General features: G+C 36.2%; 1 protein-coding gene across 1 annotated transcript; it reads left to right on the top strand.

Annotated features, from left to right (window-relative positions):
• Nucleotides 1–10,902: 10,902 nt before the first annotated feature.
• On the top strand, nt 10,903–12,716 carry GCG54_00015567 (uncharacterized protein; the record flags this gene model as incomplete). Its single annotated transcript, XM_045415349.1, has 2 exons — nt 10,903–12,463; nt 12,520–12,716. 2 exons carry the CDS (start codon nt 10,903–10,905, stop codon nt 12,714–12,716), a joined length of 1,758 nt encoding a protein of 585 aa, XP_045271177.1.
• Nucleotides 12,717–21,804: the final 9,088 nt, after the last annotated feature.

The following is a 21,804-nucleotide window of genomic DNA, read 5'->3' as shown; positions in this document are numbered from 1 at the left end:
AATAGTTACTAGAAAATTGTTCAATAAAAGTATTATTATTACTAGCATTATCTCTAGTAATACTATAATAAATTATTAGTATATATTAATAATAATATTATATATATATATACTTACCTTTGAATTGTTGATAATTGTAGGTCTGGAAACTCTATAATAGAATCTCTAAACTCTTTATATATATAGACCCCAGTATGAGGGTCTAGTAGTTCTTTAAAGCCTATTAAAATATTAATAAATTAATTAAATAATAATAATAATAATAATATACTTACTAATAAGCTTAAAAATTAACTCAAAATCAGCATTTATATAGCTTAATATGCAGCCTAAGTAGGCATCTTGAGGCTTAGAAGTCTATATATCAAAGGTAAGAGAAAATCTTCCTAAGGTATTAATATTAGCTTTAATTTCTGAATTTATAGTAAATATAAATCTACTATAAGTATTAGAAAGAAGGTTTTAGATTTTTTGTCGATTTACTATAATATGCAATCTATATAATAATTAGTATATTATATATATATATATATATATATATATATATATAATAACTTACTTATTATAATAAGATAGTAGTTCTTGAAAAGAAGGAGAATTAATAACTCTAAAAGAGAGATTATTCTCTATTAGGAAATTTAGCACTTTTAAATATGCTTCTTCTTCTATAAAATCAGTTATAGTACTAGAACGTTGTCGTTTTCTAGTTTCTGAAGCTATAAAAGCTTGTTGTATAGTATTTGTTGTTAAAGATTCTATATTATATTAGTATATAATATAAAAAATAATATAATAAAATACTTTACTTTTTTGAAGGGTTTTTTCTGATTTTTTATTATAAGTAATAGTAGGGTGGTGTTTTTAATAGTGTTTAACGAAATTAGAGCTTTGAAAATTCTTAATTTTAGGTTTCTATTCTTTTCCACACCTATATAGTATTAGTAACTAAGAAATATATATATATATATATATATATATAATTAACTTACGTAGTATAAATAACTAGCATTTTTCTCTCATAAGAATAATTAATAGGTAAAAAAGTGCAAGTAAAAAGATTATTTTGAAATATATAAGTCCTACTATTATTACTAAGGCCTAAAGTATAGGATTCTTTATTATATTTAGAATCCTTATATTTAGTACTAATATTAATAGTAGGAAGAGTAGGGGTATTAGATATAGTAGAGTAGGAAGCTTAAGTATCCTCAGCAGGAGAGTTATCTCTAGAAGAAATAGTAGTAAAAGAGGTAAAAAGGTCCATTTTAAGTAATTATTTATATATATAATATAAATAAATAAATAAAGTATAAGTAAGTTATTATAATAGTAGTAATAGTTATAATAGTTATTATAGTAATAGTTCTAAAGAAAGAAAGAAGAAATTATTTATAAAGGTATTTAGGGGCTATAGGCTATAGTTAGGTTAAACTAATAGAAGAAGTACCTAAAAGGTAGGTATAGTATTACTATACTACTTTTACTTACTTCTTCTAAGTTCCTTTTTTTTTAGTTTTTAGTAAGTACTTACTAAGTCCTCGCTATAGAGGGTTCTATACTTTAGACCTATAGACCTTCTTATTTATTTAGCCTCTACTAGCTAAGCTATCCTTAGGCCCTCTAGCTAGGTATTTAGTCCTTTATAATTATCCCCCTTTTAAATATAGTAGTCCCTACTATATATTTAAGTATTATAGCTAGCCTCCTATTAGAGTCCTTCCTCTTATCTAGGTAATATTTATTAGACTTAATACTATTATCTTTATTATTTAGTAGGATACTTACTCACTATATATTTACTAGAAAATAATAAAGCTTTTAGGGCTATAACTATAGTAACTAAACTATAGTTCTATCTATTAAAGCTTTTCTTCTTTTAAGTCCCTTTTATACTCCCTATTTAAAAATACTTTAAAAGGATCTTATTATTTCTTTAAAGAAAGGTAGCTATCCTTAAGTTATAGGTTTTATCCTAAGTATCTCACCCTTTATTTAGTAAGTTTTTTCCTATATAATACCCTTATAATAACTTTATTTTTTATCCTATTATCCCCCTTCTTAATAGGCTTATTATAAAGCTATTAAATAGGTTAGATAGCATTTATTACTATTAATTTATTACTCCTACCTCCTTATATATAATACCTACTATAATAAATAACTACTATCCTTTATTATCTAAAGTTATAGCTACCTCTATAATTATTTAATAAGGCTTCTTAGCTATCTATAAAGTAATAGCTTTTTTTTACTTTTAGGGTTAGTTTCTTTTCTTCTTTAGTATATTATATCTATCTATAATAACTTTTATATTTTTATAAGTCCTTCCTTAAGCCTTTATAATATATCTACTAAACCTTCCCTTATCCTATAATACTTTTATAACTAATATTATAAGTACTAAAAGTCTAATTTACTAACTCCTCAAAAAATATAGCCTTAATAAAAAAGAGCTTAGTAATAATAACTATTAGTATAACTAAGTAGGTAGTAATAAGCTTTATATTAGTTATATACTATAGCTCCTTAAGAATACCTAGGTTATTTATACTTACTAAAAGGATAGTAACTATATATATAAATTATACTATCTTTATAGTATTAAATACTATAAGGTAAGTTTAGTAATTATTTAGGGAAGGTATAAGCTAACTCTTCTCTCTTCTAGATCTTAGTTTATCTTATTAATACTATTTATTTCTATTAGAACTAAATTAAGTATTATACTTATACTATTACTACTAAGTAGTACTACTAATATGAGATCTTTTATATCTTTATAGCTATAAAGTAGAGTATTAAGCTTCTCTAATATCTCTATAAGTAGTTAGTAAACCTTATTAGCTTTAAGCTTAGTTCTAAGAACTATAATAACTAGCTACTTACTATAAATATAGAGGAGACTATTACTTTATATACTTAGGTATATTTATAAATTATACTTAATATAAGTTTTACTTTATAGTTAGTTTTTTCTTTTTACTTATCTAATATATTATTTATAAGTAGCTTACTAAACTAAAGATAAGGTATTAGTTAAGGAGATTATACTATAGATTAATAATATTCTTCTAGCCTACTTATATAATAAGACTTACGTCTTTAACTAGGCTAAGTTCTTTAACCACCTCAGTAAAGTCCTAATGATATATCTTTTAAAAAGTAATAATTATATATCTAAGCTTCTTATATAAGATCCCTTAAAGGTTTAAGGTTATTATATATTTTACGATACCTATTACTATGCTCTTATATTTATCTATAAGGTTATTAGTAATAATCCTATACTTTAGCCTAACGCTTATAAGTAAGTTAGTAAGGATTTAGCGATAGCTTATTAATACTAAGTTAATAATAAGGATATAGATATATCTTCTAAAAATAGTAATAGTAACTTTAATAGTACCCCTAGAAGTAGGGGTTAAAGTAGTAATAGTAGTACTACTAATAAGAGCTTAGAGAGTAAGAGTAATAGTGAGGGTAGTGAGAAAGATAGTAATAGTAGTAATAATAATAACAATAATAATAGTAGTAATAGTAATAGTAATAGTAATAGTAATAGTAATAGTAATAGTAATAAATAGTAATAATATTAGTTAAAGTTTAGTAAGTATATAATAGGTTTTCTATAGGAGTATAAAGTTAGATATTTATTATTTCTAGTTACTTTTACTAAGAGGTCTAGAGGGCTTCTCTAGTGTTCTAGGCTATTCTATAATTAATTAACTTTTCTTATTACGCTATACTACTTATTATCTTATTTATAATATAACTTATACTACTACTTTTTAAATCTAGTGAGGATTTAAGTAGTATTTACTAAGTATTCTTTAGGCTCCTAAGTGTTATACTCTACTAGCTAGCCTTTCTACTTAACTAGATATAAGGGGCTTATTAGTATATCCTTTTATAATATAATATCCTTAACTTCTTATTCTTTAAGGTCTTCTTTTAGGTCTAAAAGTTATCCTTTAGTAAGCTTTTAGCTATACTATAGCTCTAATAAGGCTACTGAGAAAACGTTATATACCTTACTATACTTTTCTAGGAGCTATACTCTATAAGTATTAAGGCTTATAACTTTTATAACTAGTATAAAGATAAACTATAGGATAAGTTTTTATTAACCCTTTATAAAGTAGAAGTTCTTTATTAAGAATCCTATAATATCTCTAACTTTATATATTTATACCTTCTTTTTAGTATTTATATTTTTAGCTTATACTTCTGTTATATATTACTAGTTCTTAGCTATTCTTTAGTAAACCTCTATTAGCTTCTTAAGCCTTTTAGTAACCTCTTAGGTTTTAATTTTAATACTTAGTAAGTAGTAATTAATTATTTAAAGGTAGTAACTTATAAAAGCCTTAAATAGTAACACGCTAATAGTAATATATTTGCTATTATTATATAAGAATTTAGCTTTAACTAGCTATATTACCTACTAGTTATATAAGTTTTTACTAAACTTTAAGAGGTATATAGTTAAAGTTTAGTATATTCTCTTAGTCTAGCTATTTATCTATAGATACTATATAGTAGAGATATACCTTTCTATATCTTAAGCCTTAGTCTAATCTTATTAAAACTAGCTAATAATTAATTTATTTTAGTTACTAATAATAGCTTTAGGTATACTATACTAGTATTTAATCTCTTAATATAAGATCCTCACTAAGCCTATAACGTCTAGTTACTTAGTTATTACTAAGAATTAAGCTACCTTAGTTATTTAGTATATAACTACTAAAATTATATTATATATAATTCTATTATCTTAGTAACTCTCTAGTAAGCTAATTAGGAAATCTAAAGAAATCTATTAGAATAAGTATACTAGTAGTTCTAATATTTATAGTAGCCTATATAGTTTATACTATAGTATATATACTTTTTAGTAGTATAAGCACTTAATAATATATTACTATATATCCTCTATTAAGTATAGCTAATAAAACTTTTATAGAATTAGCTCTACTATTTTATTCACCTCTATATACCTTAATCTAAACGTATTATAGTAGTTTTTTAAGATTTTATAGTAAAGGGATCCCTCTTCTAAGATAACTAGTCTTCTCTTAAACTAAAGGATATTATTCTTATTAAGTTAGTACCCTTAGTATTCCCTAGTATCTTAGTAAACCTTAGCTATAAGTTCTCTATAGAAGTAGTCTTTAGCCTATAATCCTCTAACTATCTATTTAAGATTTATACCTAATTATAGTATATATACTATTTCATCCTAAATAAGCTCCCTTATTATAGTATATAAAATATATTACTTTAGTATAGTAACTTTAGCTCCCCCTAAGTCCTCTAGTATATTACTATTCTTTTATAGAATAGTTAGTATAATACTTATATATAATTTTAAGTAGGTGATAGTACTAATATATATACTTTAATATAGTAACTTATTAGTACCTTTTATAAAGTAGTACTAATTTAAGGGTAAGGATCCCTCAACTTTAGAGCTAACTTTTAAGTAAGGTTCTTATATACTTCGCTAGATAGCTTAGATATAAGTTCTTATAATAGCTATAGTCCCTTTAAACTTAGTAATATATTAGTAATTTATCACTAAAAGCTAGCTAATAAGTCTAAGCTTCTTTCTAAAAGTAGGGAGTATATTATCTACCTTAGAGTTCTCTACTATATAGTTAGGGCGTTATAATAGCCTATTTATTAAGTTAGTAACCTTTAACTAATATTAAATTTTAAAGTTAAATATAGATAGGTAGTAAACCTATTAAGTAAGCCTTCTATAAATATCCTATATAGGTATAATAAATACTCCCTTTAATACTATATAGTTAATAAGTACTAGAAATTTCTTAAGAAGCCTTTATAAGTATTATACCTAGTAATCTAAGCTTTCTATAATTATAAGAAGTTCTTATTACTTTATAGCTTAATATCTTTCTATATCTAAAAGCTTCTTTAACTAAAAGGCTACTAAGTACTAAATAGTACTATACTTCTATAAAAGTATACTAGATACTACTTAAGTAGATATATTAGTCTTAACCTTAGTTTCTAGTACTAAGTTATAATATTTTAGTATTAAGGCTTTAGTAAATACTCTCTAAAGTATCTTAAATATAGCTTATATTTCCTCTATCTAGATAAAAGCTTCTAACTTTATACTATTTTAGCTTCCCTTAAGTACACTATTTATAGAGGCTATAATATAGGAATATCTTATAATAAATTTATAGTAGAAATTATAGAAACTAAGGAAAACTTAGATATCTTAGAAGGATTTTAGTATTAGCTATTTAGTAACTACTTAAACTTAGTCTAAGTCTATCTTAATACTATCTTAAGTAATATAAAACCTAAAGAAATTAACTTCTATTTAGTAGAAGTTATATTTCTTTAGTTTTATAAAGAGCTTAGTAGCCCTTAAGTGATATAGGACTAAGTATAGGTCCTTTATATACTAGTCCCTAATATCTAAGTAGATTAAGATATTATCTAAGTATATAACACAGTAAGTATCTAAAAGATTAATAAATATTTAGTGAATATACGCCTAGAATATTACTAAAATATTAATAAGCCTAAATAGTATTACTATATACTTAAAATACTTATATTAGGTTCTAAACGTAATCTTCTATCTATCTACTTTATTAATTATAATTCTATAATAAGCTTTACTTAAATTAATCTTTAAGATAAATTTTATATTAATAAACTTATCTAGAAGTTTACTAATTAGTAGTAGAAGGTATTAGTTCTTTACTATAATTTTATTTAGTCCTCTATAATCTATATATAATTATAAACTACTATCTTTCTTAAGTATAAATAGGACTAATGCTCCTATAGAGCTAGTTAAATAGTAGATATATCTAATTACCTCTATTTCCTAAATATACTTAGTAAGAGTTTATAGTTACTCTACTAATATAAGGTATATTAGCCTATATAGGGGTTCTTTACTAGGCTTAAGTTTAATATAATATACTACTCCTTTTAGTTTAGAGACTTTCTTTACGTTCTCCTTATTAAAAACGTCTATAAAGATTTAAAGTTCCTTAGGGATCTTCTTTTTATACTTATTCTCTAGTAAGTATTCACTTAAAGTATTAATATCCTTCTTATCTAAAGCTAAAGCTCCTATTAGGTATATTATATAGGCCTTCTAGTTATTCTTAATGATTTCTTATACTATTATTTTTAGCTTAGTAAGTAAGATATAGTTATATAACTAAGTATAAGTATAAATGTCTATATAGATACCCTCTCTACTTATTAAGTTATTAGATAAAAAGATATCTCTTACCCCTTTAGAGTATAGGCTAATTATAAATACTTAGTAAATCTTTTATAAGTAGCCTTAGCTATTAATTAAGAAGAATATAAGCTAGTAAACCTTATTAGTAGGTATAGGTCTCCTTTAGAAGTCTACTAGCTCTAAAGCTATAATACTAATAGCTTCTTTTAATAAGAGTTTCTTAATAAGGTCTTCTTATATAAGGTTAACTATAGTATAGGTATCTATATTAACTACTAACTTAAGCTTATTATACACTTAGAGTGTAATCACTTAACCTTTAATAGTTTAGCTTATAGGGATTAAGGTAATTTCTAGTATAATACTTCTTAGGGTTACCTCTATACCTACTTATTTCCTAAGTCTTTAGTATTAGTTATATAAGAAACTATAATAATATTAATCCCACCCCTTCTTAAATTTAAGTTCTAATTATTACCTATAAGCTATATATAAGGTTTAATATAATTAGAGGAAATATATTTATATTTCTTATAATTATAGTATTAAGTTCCCTAGAGGTTAAGTAGCCTACTATTAGAACTAGGCGTTATATAGGGGTTTACTAGATAGTTATTCTAGGATAAGGTCTCTAGATAGCACTCCTTTAGATCTACTAATTAAGAAGGTTATAAGCTGCTCTTATAAGAGCAGTCTAAAGAGCTTAAGTATAATTACTTATATAACTTAGAGTAACTAATAAGCCTTCCTATACACCTCCCTTCTATAATCTCCTATAATCTCTATATATATAGGGTAATTATATATATATTAGTATAATTAATATCTTACTTAAAAAGTTTATCCTTTAAGGTCCTAATAAAGCCTTAAAAGAACATATAAGCCTTTATATTACCTATATTTAGCTTACTAAAGGCTTAGTTAATAGACTCTTAATAAGCTTAATATATAATAGGTTTCTTATTATCTTTCTAATAATACTATCTTAAAGTATTATAGTAGTTCTATTCTTAGAGTTTAAGTATTATATACTACTTTCTCATAAAGATCTTAAAGTTATCCTATATAAAGTTAACTTACTTCCCTAATATATCTATAAGTATTTACTAATAAGTTTACTATTCTATTTATAAAGTATACTCTATTATACTTAAGGCCTACTAGATATACTAGCTATTAGAGTAGCTAAAGTAGTACCTATAAGCCTCCTCTACTATAATAAGCTAATCTTCCCTTTCTATACTAATAGATTTACTAATAAAGTAAGCTATATTATAGTTTAAAGGTTTCTCATAAACCTTAAGTAATTATTTAGTAGGTACTTAGTTACTTAACGTAATAGTAATTAGCTTATTCTAGTTAGCTATTATAGTTATAATCTATTATATTAGCACTTAGTTAGTTACTTTATTTAGCCCTCTAGTTTAAGCTAACCTATTAGCTATAGCTATAAACGTCTAGCTCTATAGCCTATCTAATCTATAGGGAGGGGTCTTATATTCCCTATTCTCCTATATATACTTACCGCCTAGTTAATAAGTATTCAGTATAGGTAGCCTATCCTCTTTAAGGCCCTTAGCCTTACTTAAAGTATAACTTCTTACCTCCCCTTATTAACTTATATTATCCTCTAATCGTTCGCTAAGGTTATCTTCCCTATATAAGCTTATATAAGCTATTTCACTTAGTACTTAGTAAATACTAGGTATAACTTCTTTAACCTAATTAGTAGGTATTACTTAGATATATAGTACTATTATTATTACTAACTTTCCTAAAGTAAAATAGAAGTAAAAGAATTATAAAGGTATTTAGGGGCTATAAGCTATAATTAGGTTAAACTAATAGAAGAAGTACCTAAAAGGTAGGTATAGTATTACTATACTATTTTTACTTACTTCTTTTAAGTTCTTTCTTTTTTAGTTTTTAGTAAGTACTTACTAAGTCCTTACTATAGAGGGTTCTATACCTTAGACCTATAGACCTTCCTATCTATTCAACCTCTACTAGCTAAGCTGTCCCTAGGCCCTCTAGCTAGGTGTCTAGTCCTTTATATTATTAAGAAAGAGAGAAAAGAAGTCTTATATAATAATGCTTTAATAAGTAAGTTTATTTAAAACAACTTTAATTTAAAGTTTATTTTAAAGCTATTTTATATTAGTTTTAGCTTATACTTAACTCTAACTTTATTTTTAAAATAAATAATAATATTATTTAAAAATAATATATTTAATTTAATATATTAACTAAACTAATACTAATTATAACCCCTTATTAGATAAAGACTCTATAACCTAAGCTATAGTTCTTTTTATAGGTATTATTATAGGCTTAGGAACTCTTTTTAAATACCTAAGTAGTTTAAACTAGTTATTTAAATTAGGTATTTAAAATATATAATCCTCTATATCTTTATACTTATTTCTTAAGTATATCTCTATATTTTCAGCTTTAAACCTTTACTTAATAAAAGATAAATCCACTTTAGGCTGTTCTAATATAGCTTATCGTATAAGCTTTTATTAATATAACTATATATTTATTACTGATATTATTTCGATTTCAGTATAGGTTATTAAGTATAATTCCCTTTTAAAAGTATTTTTATAGTAATATATAGTTACTTATAAAATATTACTTATTTTAGGGGCCCCTATAGGGGTTTTTTTAGCTATATCATAGCTTATAATAACTGAAAGGTAGGTAGGTAAATCGATAGAAAAGGCCCCACTATAATATAAAGTAAAAGGAGGAGCAATATAGTACTAGAAGTTAACTTTGTTAGTTTTCTGCATTTTAAATATAATATTCTTATAGAGGGGTAAAAATAGATATCGATTAATATATATATATATATATAAAAGGTTAAGAATAAGAGAGATATTTAGGAGGGAAAGCTCTTCTTTTATAAATAAATCTCTTGGGGTCTTAGGGGGTAATTTAGGCCCGAAATGCAACTAAAACGCTCAGATTATATAACTAACGGCGCTTAGACTATAAAAACTTCAAAGCTTTTTGCACTAGTGTGGCTAGTTATAGAGATATATAGTAAAGAAGTTTAAATCTTTTAGTTTATTTTAAGATCTATACACTTAGACCTATAAGGGTCTATACGTCTTAAGTATATACTTTCTATATCTAAAAAATTAGGTGGATTTAAGTATATTTTCTATTTTTTTTTACCTCTTATAGATAGCGAGATATAGTCTTTTATAGTATTTATTAATTCTTTTTAAATATCTTTAACTATATTTATATACTTAAGATATTATAAGTACCCTCAAATTAACCTATTAAGTACCCCTGAATAGGTTATTAAGTTATATAATAGCTATATAAATTAATATAGATTTATATATATAGTTTTAGTATTTTTAGTATTTTAATTAGTATTAGTATTAGTTTAGTATACTAAGCAAAAAAAAAATCATACTAAAGTATACTAATACTAAATTAGTATGCAAAAAACCGTACTTTAGTATACTAAACTAATACTAACTAAAAAAATACTAAATACTACGTACTAATTTTGCCACCCTGAATCCAAGTCGAGGTTGAATGCTTACCCCGCACCCGCAATAAGTTACTGCGTACGATGGGGCTGTTTCTAAATCCTTCCAAGCATCATCCTTCTTCCACACGACTTTCCACCAGAAAACATGGAGGCATTAGTAAACAACCGCACGTCGTCATTTTTAGTTTCTCCATCCATAACAGAATACTTTGGCTCTCTCAAAGTTACTCTGCTGACCTCCGTTATCCTCCTTCTCATCACGACCCGACTCATCACTGGCCATACCAGCCACAGGACAGCCATCCACCGCGTGGAATCCGATGGCGCTCGCCATCCAGAACCAGTCCCTTACTGGATCCCATACTTGGGCCACATCCCCAACTTCATACTTTCCGGCAGCAAGTTCCTCCCATCCCTACGGGACAAGTATCCGTCGGGCGCCGTCACAATCAAGATCCTCGGCACCAAGCACGTCTTCATCTTCCGCCACGGCCTAGGTACCTCTCTCCTGTCGAAGCCGGACTCGATTGCCGGCGGCGAGTGGCTGCGCCTTCGCATCTTGTCAAAGGCGTTCGAATATCCCCAGGCCGAACTTCCAGACTACCTGGAGGTGGCATCGGAATGGCACGATATTTTTGCAAAACTGGTTTCAGGCTCTGGCCTTGACCAACTCGTCTCACGCACGTCGAAGAACCTCACTGCCAACATCAATCGATTTGTGACATTTCATGCAGATGAAGCAGAGCAATCGCCATGGGAGCAGACAGCCAGAACACGGCTTCTCTCCAGCTCACATCCGCCTACAGTCTCAACCTCCCTGTCTGACCTGGTTCGCCTATTCGTCAGCCACACCGCCAACGAAAGCCTCGTCGGCGCGGACTTCATAGAAAATTTCCCCCGCTTTTGGGACCAGCTTTGGGAGTTCAATGAGACCTGGCAGCTTCTCGTACTCGGGCTGCCGCCGTGGGTAGGCTACATATGGCCGAAGCTTGCGCGTGCGATGCGTGCGCAGTCGGAAATGCTCCAAAGCGTGAGAGAGTTCCATGTCGCGTTGGACAACTACTTCCATGGAGTGGACCCGGGACCACGATGGACACGGCTTGGGGGCGATGAAAACGGCAATGGCGGCGTGAGCGAACTCATCCGAGCCAGAATGCCTCTCTATCTCAATCGCGGCTGGTCGATTGATGCAAGAGCGTCAAATGAGTTGGGATTGATTTGGGCCATGAACATTAATGGAAACATGCTCATCTTCTGGATGCTTTATCGAATAGCATCCGACCCATCACTTCAAGCGGAGATACGATGCGAAGTCGCAAAGTTTGTGGACCTCCCAACGAAAACCCCTGATCATGGCCCCGCCCAGTTTGAAAGCACCAGCATCAGCATTGAAGGCCTCATGTCCCAATGCCCCCTTCTCAAAGCGACCTACATCGAATCGCTGCGGATCGACTCAAGCATGTGGACCTTCAAAAAGGCGAAGTCGAGCTTCATAGTGACAGCACGGGAGAGCAAAGGCACGGTGGACGAACGGTTTCGAATCCCGCAAGGCGCGTACACATACTTGGCTGAGGAGTTGATCTCCATGGATCCCAGTCTATTTCCGGAGCCGACACGGTGGAAGCCTCAACGACATATCGTGCTTGATGACAGGGGAGATGAAGGGAAAGTGCCAGTTGCTCGCTTGGGCAACATGAGACCTTATGGTAAGATATCTAATTCATATAGCTTGAACATTTGGCTGAAACTTGCTGTTCAATAGGTGGTGGTCCTACGATATGCCCAGGTCGAAACTTTGCGGTTAGAGAGGCACTGGCCTACGTGGTCTGCATCATATCTGTATATGACTTGCTGCCGGACAACAATGACACGGATTGGCCGAAGCCAAAGGCGATGAGCTCGGTCGGTGTGAAGACAGTCGCGGAGCCGTATCGTGTCAGGATACGGAGGCGAGAATGAGATGACACGAAAGCTGGACCGACAGGCAAGGGAAGATGGGCAACCTTCAGGCAGGTGAATAAGTGCTAAATTCTTGACCTCAGTCAATGCTGCATGAGATGGCGACGTTCTCGCGCATAGATGCTGCCAGCCAAGATCACGCAAGGCTCATGATGCTTATCTCCTAGAGGAAGAGAAGTGTGTAATAAGGAAAAGGTGCAGCATACCTTTTATCCAGAAACGAATGCTATGACAATTTTCGGCAAGCCAGGAAAGCTGACTTCGCCGGATGACTACGTACACAGCCTACCATTTGCGCACAGTTCAACAATTGCTGCAAGACGAGGGCGACCCCTTCCAACTTATTCCCAAGGACACCGCTGCCCATATGCTCCCTAGCCAGTAGAAGAGGCTGGCTGCGTCCAGCCCTGTCCAGTTTGCAAAGATAAGCAAAAGGCCTGCGGCCTGCGAGAGAGATGGACAGCGCCGGTCCGGCGAGGGTGGGAGTCGGCAGGACAGGACGACAGTCGAGCAAGGACGGGAAATAACCAACAACCGAAGACGGATCCCTCAGTCAAATGAGCCGGAGAAAGACCACGGGTATCCTGATAAATGGCGAGAAATTAGTAAATTGTAACATGTGGGGTGGAGAAGCCCAGAGACTCACGACACATCCTGCAACGGAAAACGATCGCTGTAATAGTCTGTAAGAAAGCGTGCGGCTTGTGCAGCTGCAGCAACGTTTGTCTGGGTGCAAATAGTGGCGTGGCAGACCTGACATTATGACCTGGTCTCGGGCGATGTAGATGACGTGCCGTGCCACGGCCCAACCATGCTCAATGACAATGACGGTGTCAAGCCAGAAGTGGTTTTGCCCGAGCAGTGCCTGTCGTCATGCACGAGTCCATCGACGCGCTCTTAGAAGAGCTGGTTGCTAAGTGCACAGTCGATGTCTGCCGGACTGCATCATTTGCAAACGCCATGGCTCCATGCATGCCGGGGACGGCGGGTCTCCCAGAGAATGGCATGCCTGCGCGCACCAACACAGGCCACCACGAGTATAACCCATTCGTGATACCGAATGACCATAGCGGGAAGTCGGCTACTTGATCGTGACATTGCGTTCGACAACAACTTGGACGGCAGCAAACGGCCCGCCAGAAATGACTTGCCTGAGAAGGACGCAGGTGGAGCGGAGGTATGATTGCTCCGGGGAGAATGACAAATTCGGTGGCAGAAAGAGGGTAATGAAGATCTTGGGAGGTGTTCAGTGAAAGTTTGTGGGAACAGAGTAGCGAGCGACTTGCGTTTGACAGAATGTTGAGTGCTTTTCAAGAGCACAAGCTCCCAGGGCCAGTGGTCAAAGACGACAATGATTGATGGCGGATGAGGATGATGGTAGACGGGTGGTGGATGATGGAGGAACATGACAGAAGCAAGGCGATATGGGTTTGTGACGACAGATCCTCATGAGGAGAAGCTGTCATGGATGTTGACGAAGGACGGTCGCGGGGACAGGGAAGGGCGAGTGGTATAGTAGAAAAAGACAAAGCAACGCGGATGAAGGACAATGCTGAGGATCGGGAATGATAATGGCCGTGCTTGACCAATGGCTTCATGGTTCCGGGACCTGATGTGTCCATGTTGCCGGGAGGTCAAGCGCGGCCTCGGCAGGTAAAATGCAACAACATGATGGGAGAAGACAGAAACCAAACAGACTTACAACGGCGGGCGAGAACTCCAAGTAGGGAGGGATCAGCTCTTGATCTGACTCGTTCGAGTGAAGGGGTGTTGAGTTATTGCATCCGTTATCAAAAATATGGAATCGAGTTAGATCTTGAAGGGGAGACGCTCATCAACCTGTGCTCGACTTGGAGGCGCTTCGATGGGTATTCAGCCAAAAGGCTTTCGAGAGTATTGCATCGGGCTGTCGAGTTTCTTAGAAGGGAGACGGATCTCAACCTGTGCTCGAATAGAGAGGGGAGTTGTCGGAAATATTCGATCGAGAGGAGGAGGAGCTGTCGGAAGTATTCGATCGAGAGGAGGAGGAATTGTCGGAAGTATTCAATCGAGAGGAGGAGTTGTCGAGGGTATTGAATCGAGAAGAGGAGGAATTGTCGGAAGTATTCAATCGAGAGGAGGAGTTGTCGAGGGTATTGAATCGAGAGGTTTGTCGGTGTTCTTGAAGGGGAGAAGGGTCTCAACCCGTGCTCGACACGAAGGGTTTGTCGGAAGTATTCTATCGGGAGGAGGAGTTGTCGAGGGTATTGAATCGGTTTGTTGGGATGTATTGCTTCGGAAATGGCTGTCGACGAATGCAGAGTCAGCAACAAGCAGATGATGTGGAGGGGAACGACAGCAAAAGACATACCTTGGTCGATAGGCATTGCGGTCGATGAAAGAAGTAAAGATCCCACGCCCACCGATTGAAGATTGAGGTTTGATCCACGCCCACCGTCTCGAGTCCGCACCCTGCATCAATGCCGGCGGAGGATACGTGATCATGTGCAGGAATCCTCACATGTGTCAGACCCCCTCCCATTGCCAAGGGGCAAGGTGCAAACAGATGTTCTGTGTCTGCCGGCAGCGATGGTCTTGGGGATAGGACTGTCGACGGTGTTTGGTGTAGCGTGGATGAAGAAGAAGAAGAGAAGTTGGGAATGGTGGGCGGGACACGGGGGGTTTTCAAAGGCAGCGGGTTCGCGCCTCAACAGGCACCTGCGGGATAAAGTGGGAAGGTAACGAGGATACGAAGGTGCCGGTCGGCTGCCATGAGTAGTTGCGTTGGAGGTGCGCCTTGTAGGTAGAGTAGGAACGACGATGAGGCTTTGTTATCAGAGAAAGGGTGGAGAAAGTGGCGGGAACGTATGGAAAGAGCACTGTGACAGCGAGACATACTGAGGCAGGTCGTAATGAATGAATCAAGAACCTCCCGACCTGTCACCTCGGGCTTTCTAAGTCTGGTTCCTTCCTCAATGTGGACGAGGCGGGGCTTGCTGCGCTCCAGGGCAAGCAGGAGCTGGAAGCAAACGTCACGCGCACAGTACGGCCCGACTTCCGGGTGTTTTCCCCAGGGCTTTCCTGCACCCCCATTCATTAGAACTTGCGCCTCCCCCCTTTTGTTAAAAGCGTATTGTCGTTTTTTGGGAAGTGGGGGAACTTCTCAGCACCCCGTTGTCTACGATTGAGGCAATGACATCACCTAGAAGGCACGCTCTGGGTTTCATGGATCTCCTCACAGCGATGCAGCAATGGCCGGCAAACAGCTTACGAAATCGATTCCACAAGATTTAGCGACTGTCAACCCATTTCAGCGGCGGTGTGTTGAAATGGTGTTAATCGACCGGCCTATTCCCGCCGCATCGCATCGTGAACCTTGGGCTGCAACACGGGGATGATTTGCGACAATCGGCACTACAGCTGACTTGCTGTCAACAAATTAGACCTTTCACTTCTAATTTGATGTATGAAGCGAGTGCCGCCTCGTGGCAGTGTGTGGCAATGCTGTTGACCCTTTTTACTCGAGCGAAGTTGACCAGGCGTGGGAGAACGCCGTAGCCGCCATCCAACCGTCGTGCGCAGACAGCATGAGCAATCAAACATAATCTGGTAGAAAGGAACAACGTGTTGCATGGCATCCCAGTTGGCTTGCCTGGTGCATTCATTGCTCACCGGCGGCATGCCAGGCGTTCGATTTAAGTTCAAAGCCATAACAGAGGCCCCCGAGTTCAGTGGCTTGCGAGAGGACAGGGCGAGGGCGCCCCCCCATGGGCAAGCGGGACGGCCCGTGCCGTTAGCAGCAAGCCTCCAAGAGAAAAGGCTTCAGCACCTACAAGGGACAAGGCACTTCAGCTCACGTGGACGGGGAGACATGAGGTGGTGACGCTAGACCGTCACCACTTCTCCCCCTTAGGGACCAACTGCCGATTTGCTTCAGGGGCCTCCTGCCGATCTTGGCGGTAGAATCGGCAGGTGATCCGTGGGGCAGATGCCGAATCTGCAGCGCATGCGCCGAATGGGTTAATGGGAGCAGCCTGACTTCCTGAATATGTCCGTGATCACAGCTGTTGGTCATACCTCGGGCAAGGTACCCGGGCAGCCTTAAGTACGTACTCCCAGGGTGGTCCAAGCTTTTGGTAGTGGAACTTCCGACCCAAAACCCCACATCTCAATTGAGCAGCCAATCACACAAATGGATGGGACAATTGCCAATGTTACCAAGCGGACCAAGCGGAGGCGACTTCGTGGATTTCTACACGAGGCGTTGCGTTGCCATTTCTGCCGAAGTGCGTCATACGACAATGTGCACGAGGGAGCCTATACCATGGGAGCAGGAAACCATAGTGCCAGCAAACCGATTGAAGTTTGTGGGTGACCCCAGCCGATTCATTCTCGCGGCGCATCTCGTGAGGATGGGTCGTCAGAGGTGAATCATAAGTACACGTCCATCCAATGTCGCAAAATTGAAAGGGGCATACGATGCACATCCTGGATAAAACTATGATGGACCAGGAAATACGTGAAGCGTGGCCTTGATGAGCCGGGCATTCACGGCGGGCGGCGGACTTGGCTGGTTCCCAACTGGGACAGGTTGTGACGACTAAACGATCACCACCTGGACGTCCGACTCGATGTTCATGTTGCAGAGTCCGTCAACACCTTGGGCTAACGCATCCGCCTCAAAGGTATCATCGACAATGGGTAAGCAATCAAGTATCCCGTGCGTTCTTCCTCTCCCAGCCGAAGATTCCGTGACTGTCAATGCACATCCATCAAGCGGCAAACCGACTTTGGGCCCCTGGGAATGTTTGACAGCCCTGGCATGAGCGGCGAGGCGTTCACCGAATGAACTCCATTTGCGTGCTTCCAGCTGGACAGGTCGTTTCCGTCACCATCTACATCCTCGTCTTTTCACCATCGTCGTTAAGAACGCTTTTGTTATCAACGGCCTTGTCGGAGATACAAGTCGCAAGCAATAACACTGCCTTCAAAGTTCATGTGCAGGCAATTACGAGGGTTCCCGTTTGGGCTCTGACAGCCATATGCACGCCGTCGGATAGCAAGACGAAAGCAATGACCAGTTCCAAGGCTTCGTGTAGTGAACACTACGACACTATCTTCTTTAGTCAAACCTTACTCCGCAAAGATAGCCAAGCGAATGCCCTGCGGTGGCTTCAGACAAGGATAGGAATGTTGATTTCAGGCCTGAGACATTCGGCCGCCGTTATCAGCTCGCGAGAAAAGCAAATAGCCTGGGGCTTGCAGACTCTTGTATGAATCAGGAGACCAAAACAGCCTGCGACACATGATATCTTCATTCTGTTATTATGGAAAACAGGCGGGTGAGGACGTCCTACAGTGGTCCTAGCCTCGAACGCTCAAGGTGCACTCACCCCTTCGAACTCTCACCTCATGTTGCAAATCTGCTTGACCGTGTGAAAGAAAGACTTTAGATGATGCTTCATTAATTTTGCCACAAAAGATGGCTGCACAAAACTGTCGGTTGGTCTCACACTACCTGATGATTTGAGCCAACACGCAGGCGACATGACTGTTTCCACGCCTCAACCTCAATCGTATCCTCCGATGTGACCTTCTTTGTCTTCCGAGAACCACCCCGCAAGTCCACTCGAAGTATGTCTCAGCACCTAGCAGAGTACTTCTTCAGCAGAGGCAAGCTTGGGAATGGTGTCGTTGTATAGGTCCTTGTCACTCCACCCAGCGAAAAAGCTGGAAGTATGGAGGCCACACCTGAGTTCGAGTGGCTGGTGTTCCTAAAGTTCCGAGCGAAGAAAGAAAAGGGGTATGCACGTTGGAAGTCGTGTTGCAAGACGGCGTGTACTGTTTCGGTGGCTTTGGGTCCCTGCTGTGACGCATTTGGAGATGATTTGGTATGGCCCCCAGGATTCAGGGGTGGAAGCGGGAATCCCCATCTTCCCATACTAGGCGGCATCAGCGGTGCTTCTCAATTGTATACAGCCTGCCCAAGACGCGTCAGAGACAGTTCCGTAAGGCATCGAAGCAGAAATCAAGGAACCTGCTCTGTGTCTAGTAACCTTGCAGTTGACGCTGAAGAGAACAGCAAACGATCCGTCGCAGTTGCTAGAAGGCGATATTCTGCTCCAGGAAGGGGGTCAGATATAACGCTGGCATAACAGAGGTCATGACTGCACCGGTCTTGTGAGCGTACGACGCAGCCGATTTCCCAGGATGGATTTGAAGCGGTACGAACCACAACTTGAATGTCCAAGGGGCAGGTTGACAAGGCCACATTTGCACCTTAGCCATAGACTTTACTAATCATTCTATTGACCTTTGCTGTCCCCTGTCAAATCTCTGCGTAATCTCTCTCTATGTATAATTGAGTCTCAGTATTGAGGTACGCCTGCATGCATCTTCCCCCGAGCGCCCCGCCGGCTTTCCATTGCGTTAGAACCGAACGTGGGGTTCATGTATGCTAGCCTGCTTTGACCTGCGATCAGGAACTCTTTGGAACAGTCGTCGGGTATCAGAGCGCCCATGGCGCAGTTGCTGCTTTCAAACACTCCCGAACTCATGTGCATCGAACCAATCTCGAGCGTTGTGCAAACAACTTGGGATGCTCGTTTTCTTGCATGACCAGATTGTCACACTAGCTTCTTCCATAAAGCCAATTGCCATGCCGTTCATCATTCATGGTCCATCATCTGCTAACACCACTCATCGTACAATTTCCATTTTCCTTAGTGTGTAAATTTTACTCCCCAATTCTGCTTTCTTCGTTGGCTGGGCCGACCGCCCTCACCAATCAAGACAATGTGTTTGACAGGCTAATCCGTATCAAATTTCCTTCGATTTTCTGCAGCGTCTTGGGAAAGGCTCTTGGTGGGTGCAAAAGATGTACGGATGCATATTTCAATTGCTCGTCTCGTGCTGCTTCAGCTGTCCGACTACAGATTCCAGGAGTCTTCTTTAGCCACCCCACGGCTACGCCTACCGAAACCGAACTGTTGGAAGTGAAGCTCACTATGAAAAAATTCCTCCCAGACCTAAGCATCTCCTTCTAAGCCACCCGAGCGTCTGGAGTCTAGAATCGCGGGGCTGTGACTAGATCCTCAAGCTCTAGGACGCCTGAAATGTGACGCGAGGCACGCCCGACAGGGACCATCGCAGAAGGTATATAGAAGAGAGGTCTCATCAACTTTAAAATCTCTAAATCTAAGACTGGAGAGAGGCCGTTTTGTGTACCTATTTTGCCATGCCACAGCGCTACTAACCAACCAAGTCGAATTAAACAAATTAATCAATCAGCTAATCAAATTGAGGCTATTCAGTAAAGCAAATAATTAAGTTATTATCGCTGTGGATTTAGACGATTTAATTAAGTCGGAGGTTAACTAAAAGAAATAAAATCCAGCCTCTAGACTAATTACAATTTTTAAAAGATTTATTTTTTTAATTAAAAAAAACAAAAAAGTTAACCTAATATTACCTTTTCTAGCTACTTAAGGTTATAACCCTTATAATTTTTATACTAAAGTTAATAACCTAAGCTAGTTTTAAACTAATATCTCTATAATTCCCTATATAGTAGACTTACTACTAGCTTATTAAGTCCTATTATAATATATCTCTAAAAAAAAAAGGGTAAGTAGTTATAAATATTAGTTTAGTGATACCNTAAAAAAAAAAGGGTAAGTAGTTATAAATATTAGTTTAGTGATACCCTTAGGCTAATAGGTACTAAAATAGGGCTAGGCACTTCCTAGTAGTACTAGCCCTACTACTAGGAAGTACTAAAAGTACTAGAAATATACTTTTTACTATACTACTTAATTAATATATTTTTAGCCCCTTTACTAGGGGTTAAAAAAAGCTTATTTTTAATCCTTATATTAGCCCTTAAAAATAACCCTTTTTTAATATCACTACTAATGCTACTACTACTACTATTGCTGCTACTACTGCTACTAATAATCCCTTAAAGCCCTACCTATTTATACGCTCTTTTAATACTTTCTTTAATAGCTTGCCTACCCTCATAATACCTCTACTGAACGCTAGCTAACATCTTAATCGCTTTATTAGCTTTATACCCTTACTATCACCTCATAGTATTACTACTTAACTACACGCTATATTAATAGCTAGTAATGCGTTAAGTACTAACCTTAACGTAAGAGACTTACTAAGGGCCCTACCTTATGCTATATAAAAGAATAGGTCCTTTATTAACGCTAAACTAATCTTAAAGAAGGGGTCTTAAAGCTATACCTCTTAGATTAGAAATAAGGGCTTCTTTATATATAAGATCTTACCTAATAATACTCTAAGTATAATACCTATCTAGTCTACTCTTTTTTATACTAATAAGCTATATAAGTAGTATATACTAAGTCTACTACTACTATAATAAAGCTAGTAATATTAATAAACCTTTTAATACCTCAGCTATAAGCTCTACTATTAACTATCTTAAGACTTTATACTATATTACCTAAGCTGATCTTATACTTATTAATAACCCTAATAACCTAAGTCTACCTCTAAAGCACTACTACTCTACCCCTATCGCTATACCTAAGTTAAGAGTTACTTAGATTAAAGATCTAGTTATAAGTTTCCTAGTTAATACTAATAACCTCTTTTTAACTTTCAGTAACTAATATATTTAGTATATCTTTAACTTATTTAATTATAATATTAGTAATTAAATTTATTAGTTAAGAGATAGTATAAAAGCTTATTTTAATTATATATATATATCTAAGAAGGAATAGATTAAGAAAGAGATACTTAATACTCTTAGCTAGATCTACTTATTATTTAATTTATAGATATTACCTAACTATTATACTATTATTACTATCTTTAGCTACTTTATTAATAAGTTAGGTAAGTAAATATAATACCTCTTAGCCTTCTACTATTAACTTAATACCTATATTAGCGAGAATATTACTCTAATAATATATATAGTTATTAGTGACTTTAGGATACTTAACTAAGTTAGTGTAATAGTATATAATAACGCTAGTAATAATAATACCTATCTAAAAGCTCTCTATCTATCTATCTTACTATATTTTACTAAAAAAGACGTAGAATAATAATATATTTAATACTATAG

This window comes from Colletotrichum gloeosporioides, assembly GCF_011800055.1.
Source record: "Colletotrichum gloeosporioides strain Lc1 chromosome Unknown consensus_3, whole genome shotgun sequence".
In the NCBI taxonomy this organism is placed as follows: Eukaryota; Fungi; Ascomycota; class Sordariomycetes; order Glomerellales; family Glomerellaceae; genus Colletotrichum; species Colletotrichum gloeosporioides.
The sequence above is the reverse complement of the archived record's forward strand: the minus strand, read 5'-3'. Positions and strand labels throughout refer to the sequence as shown.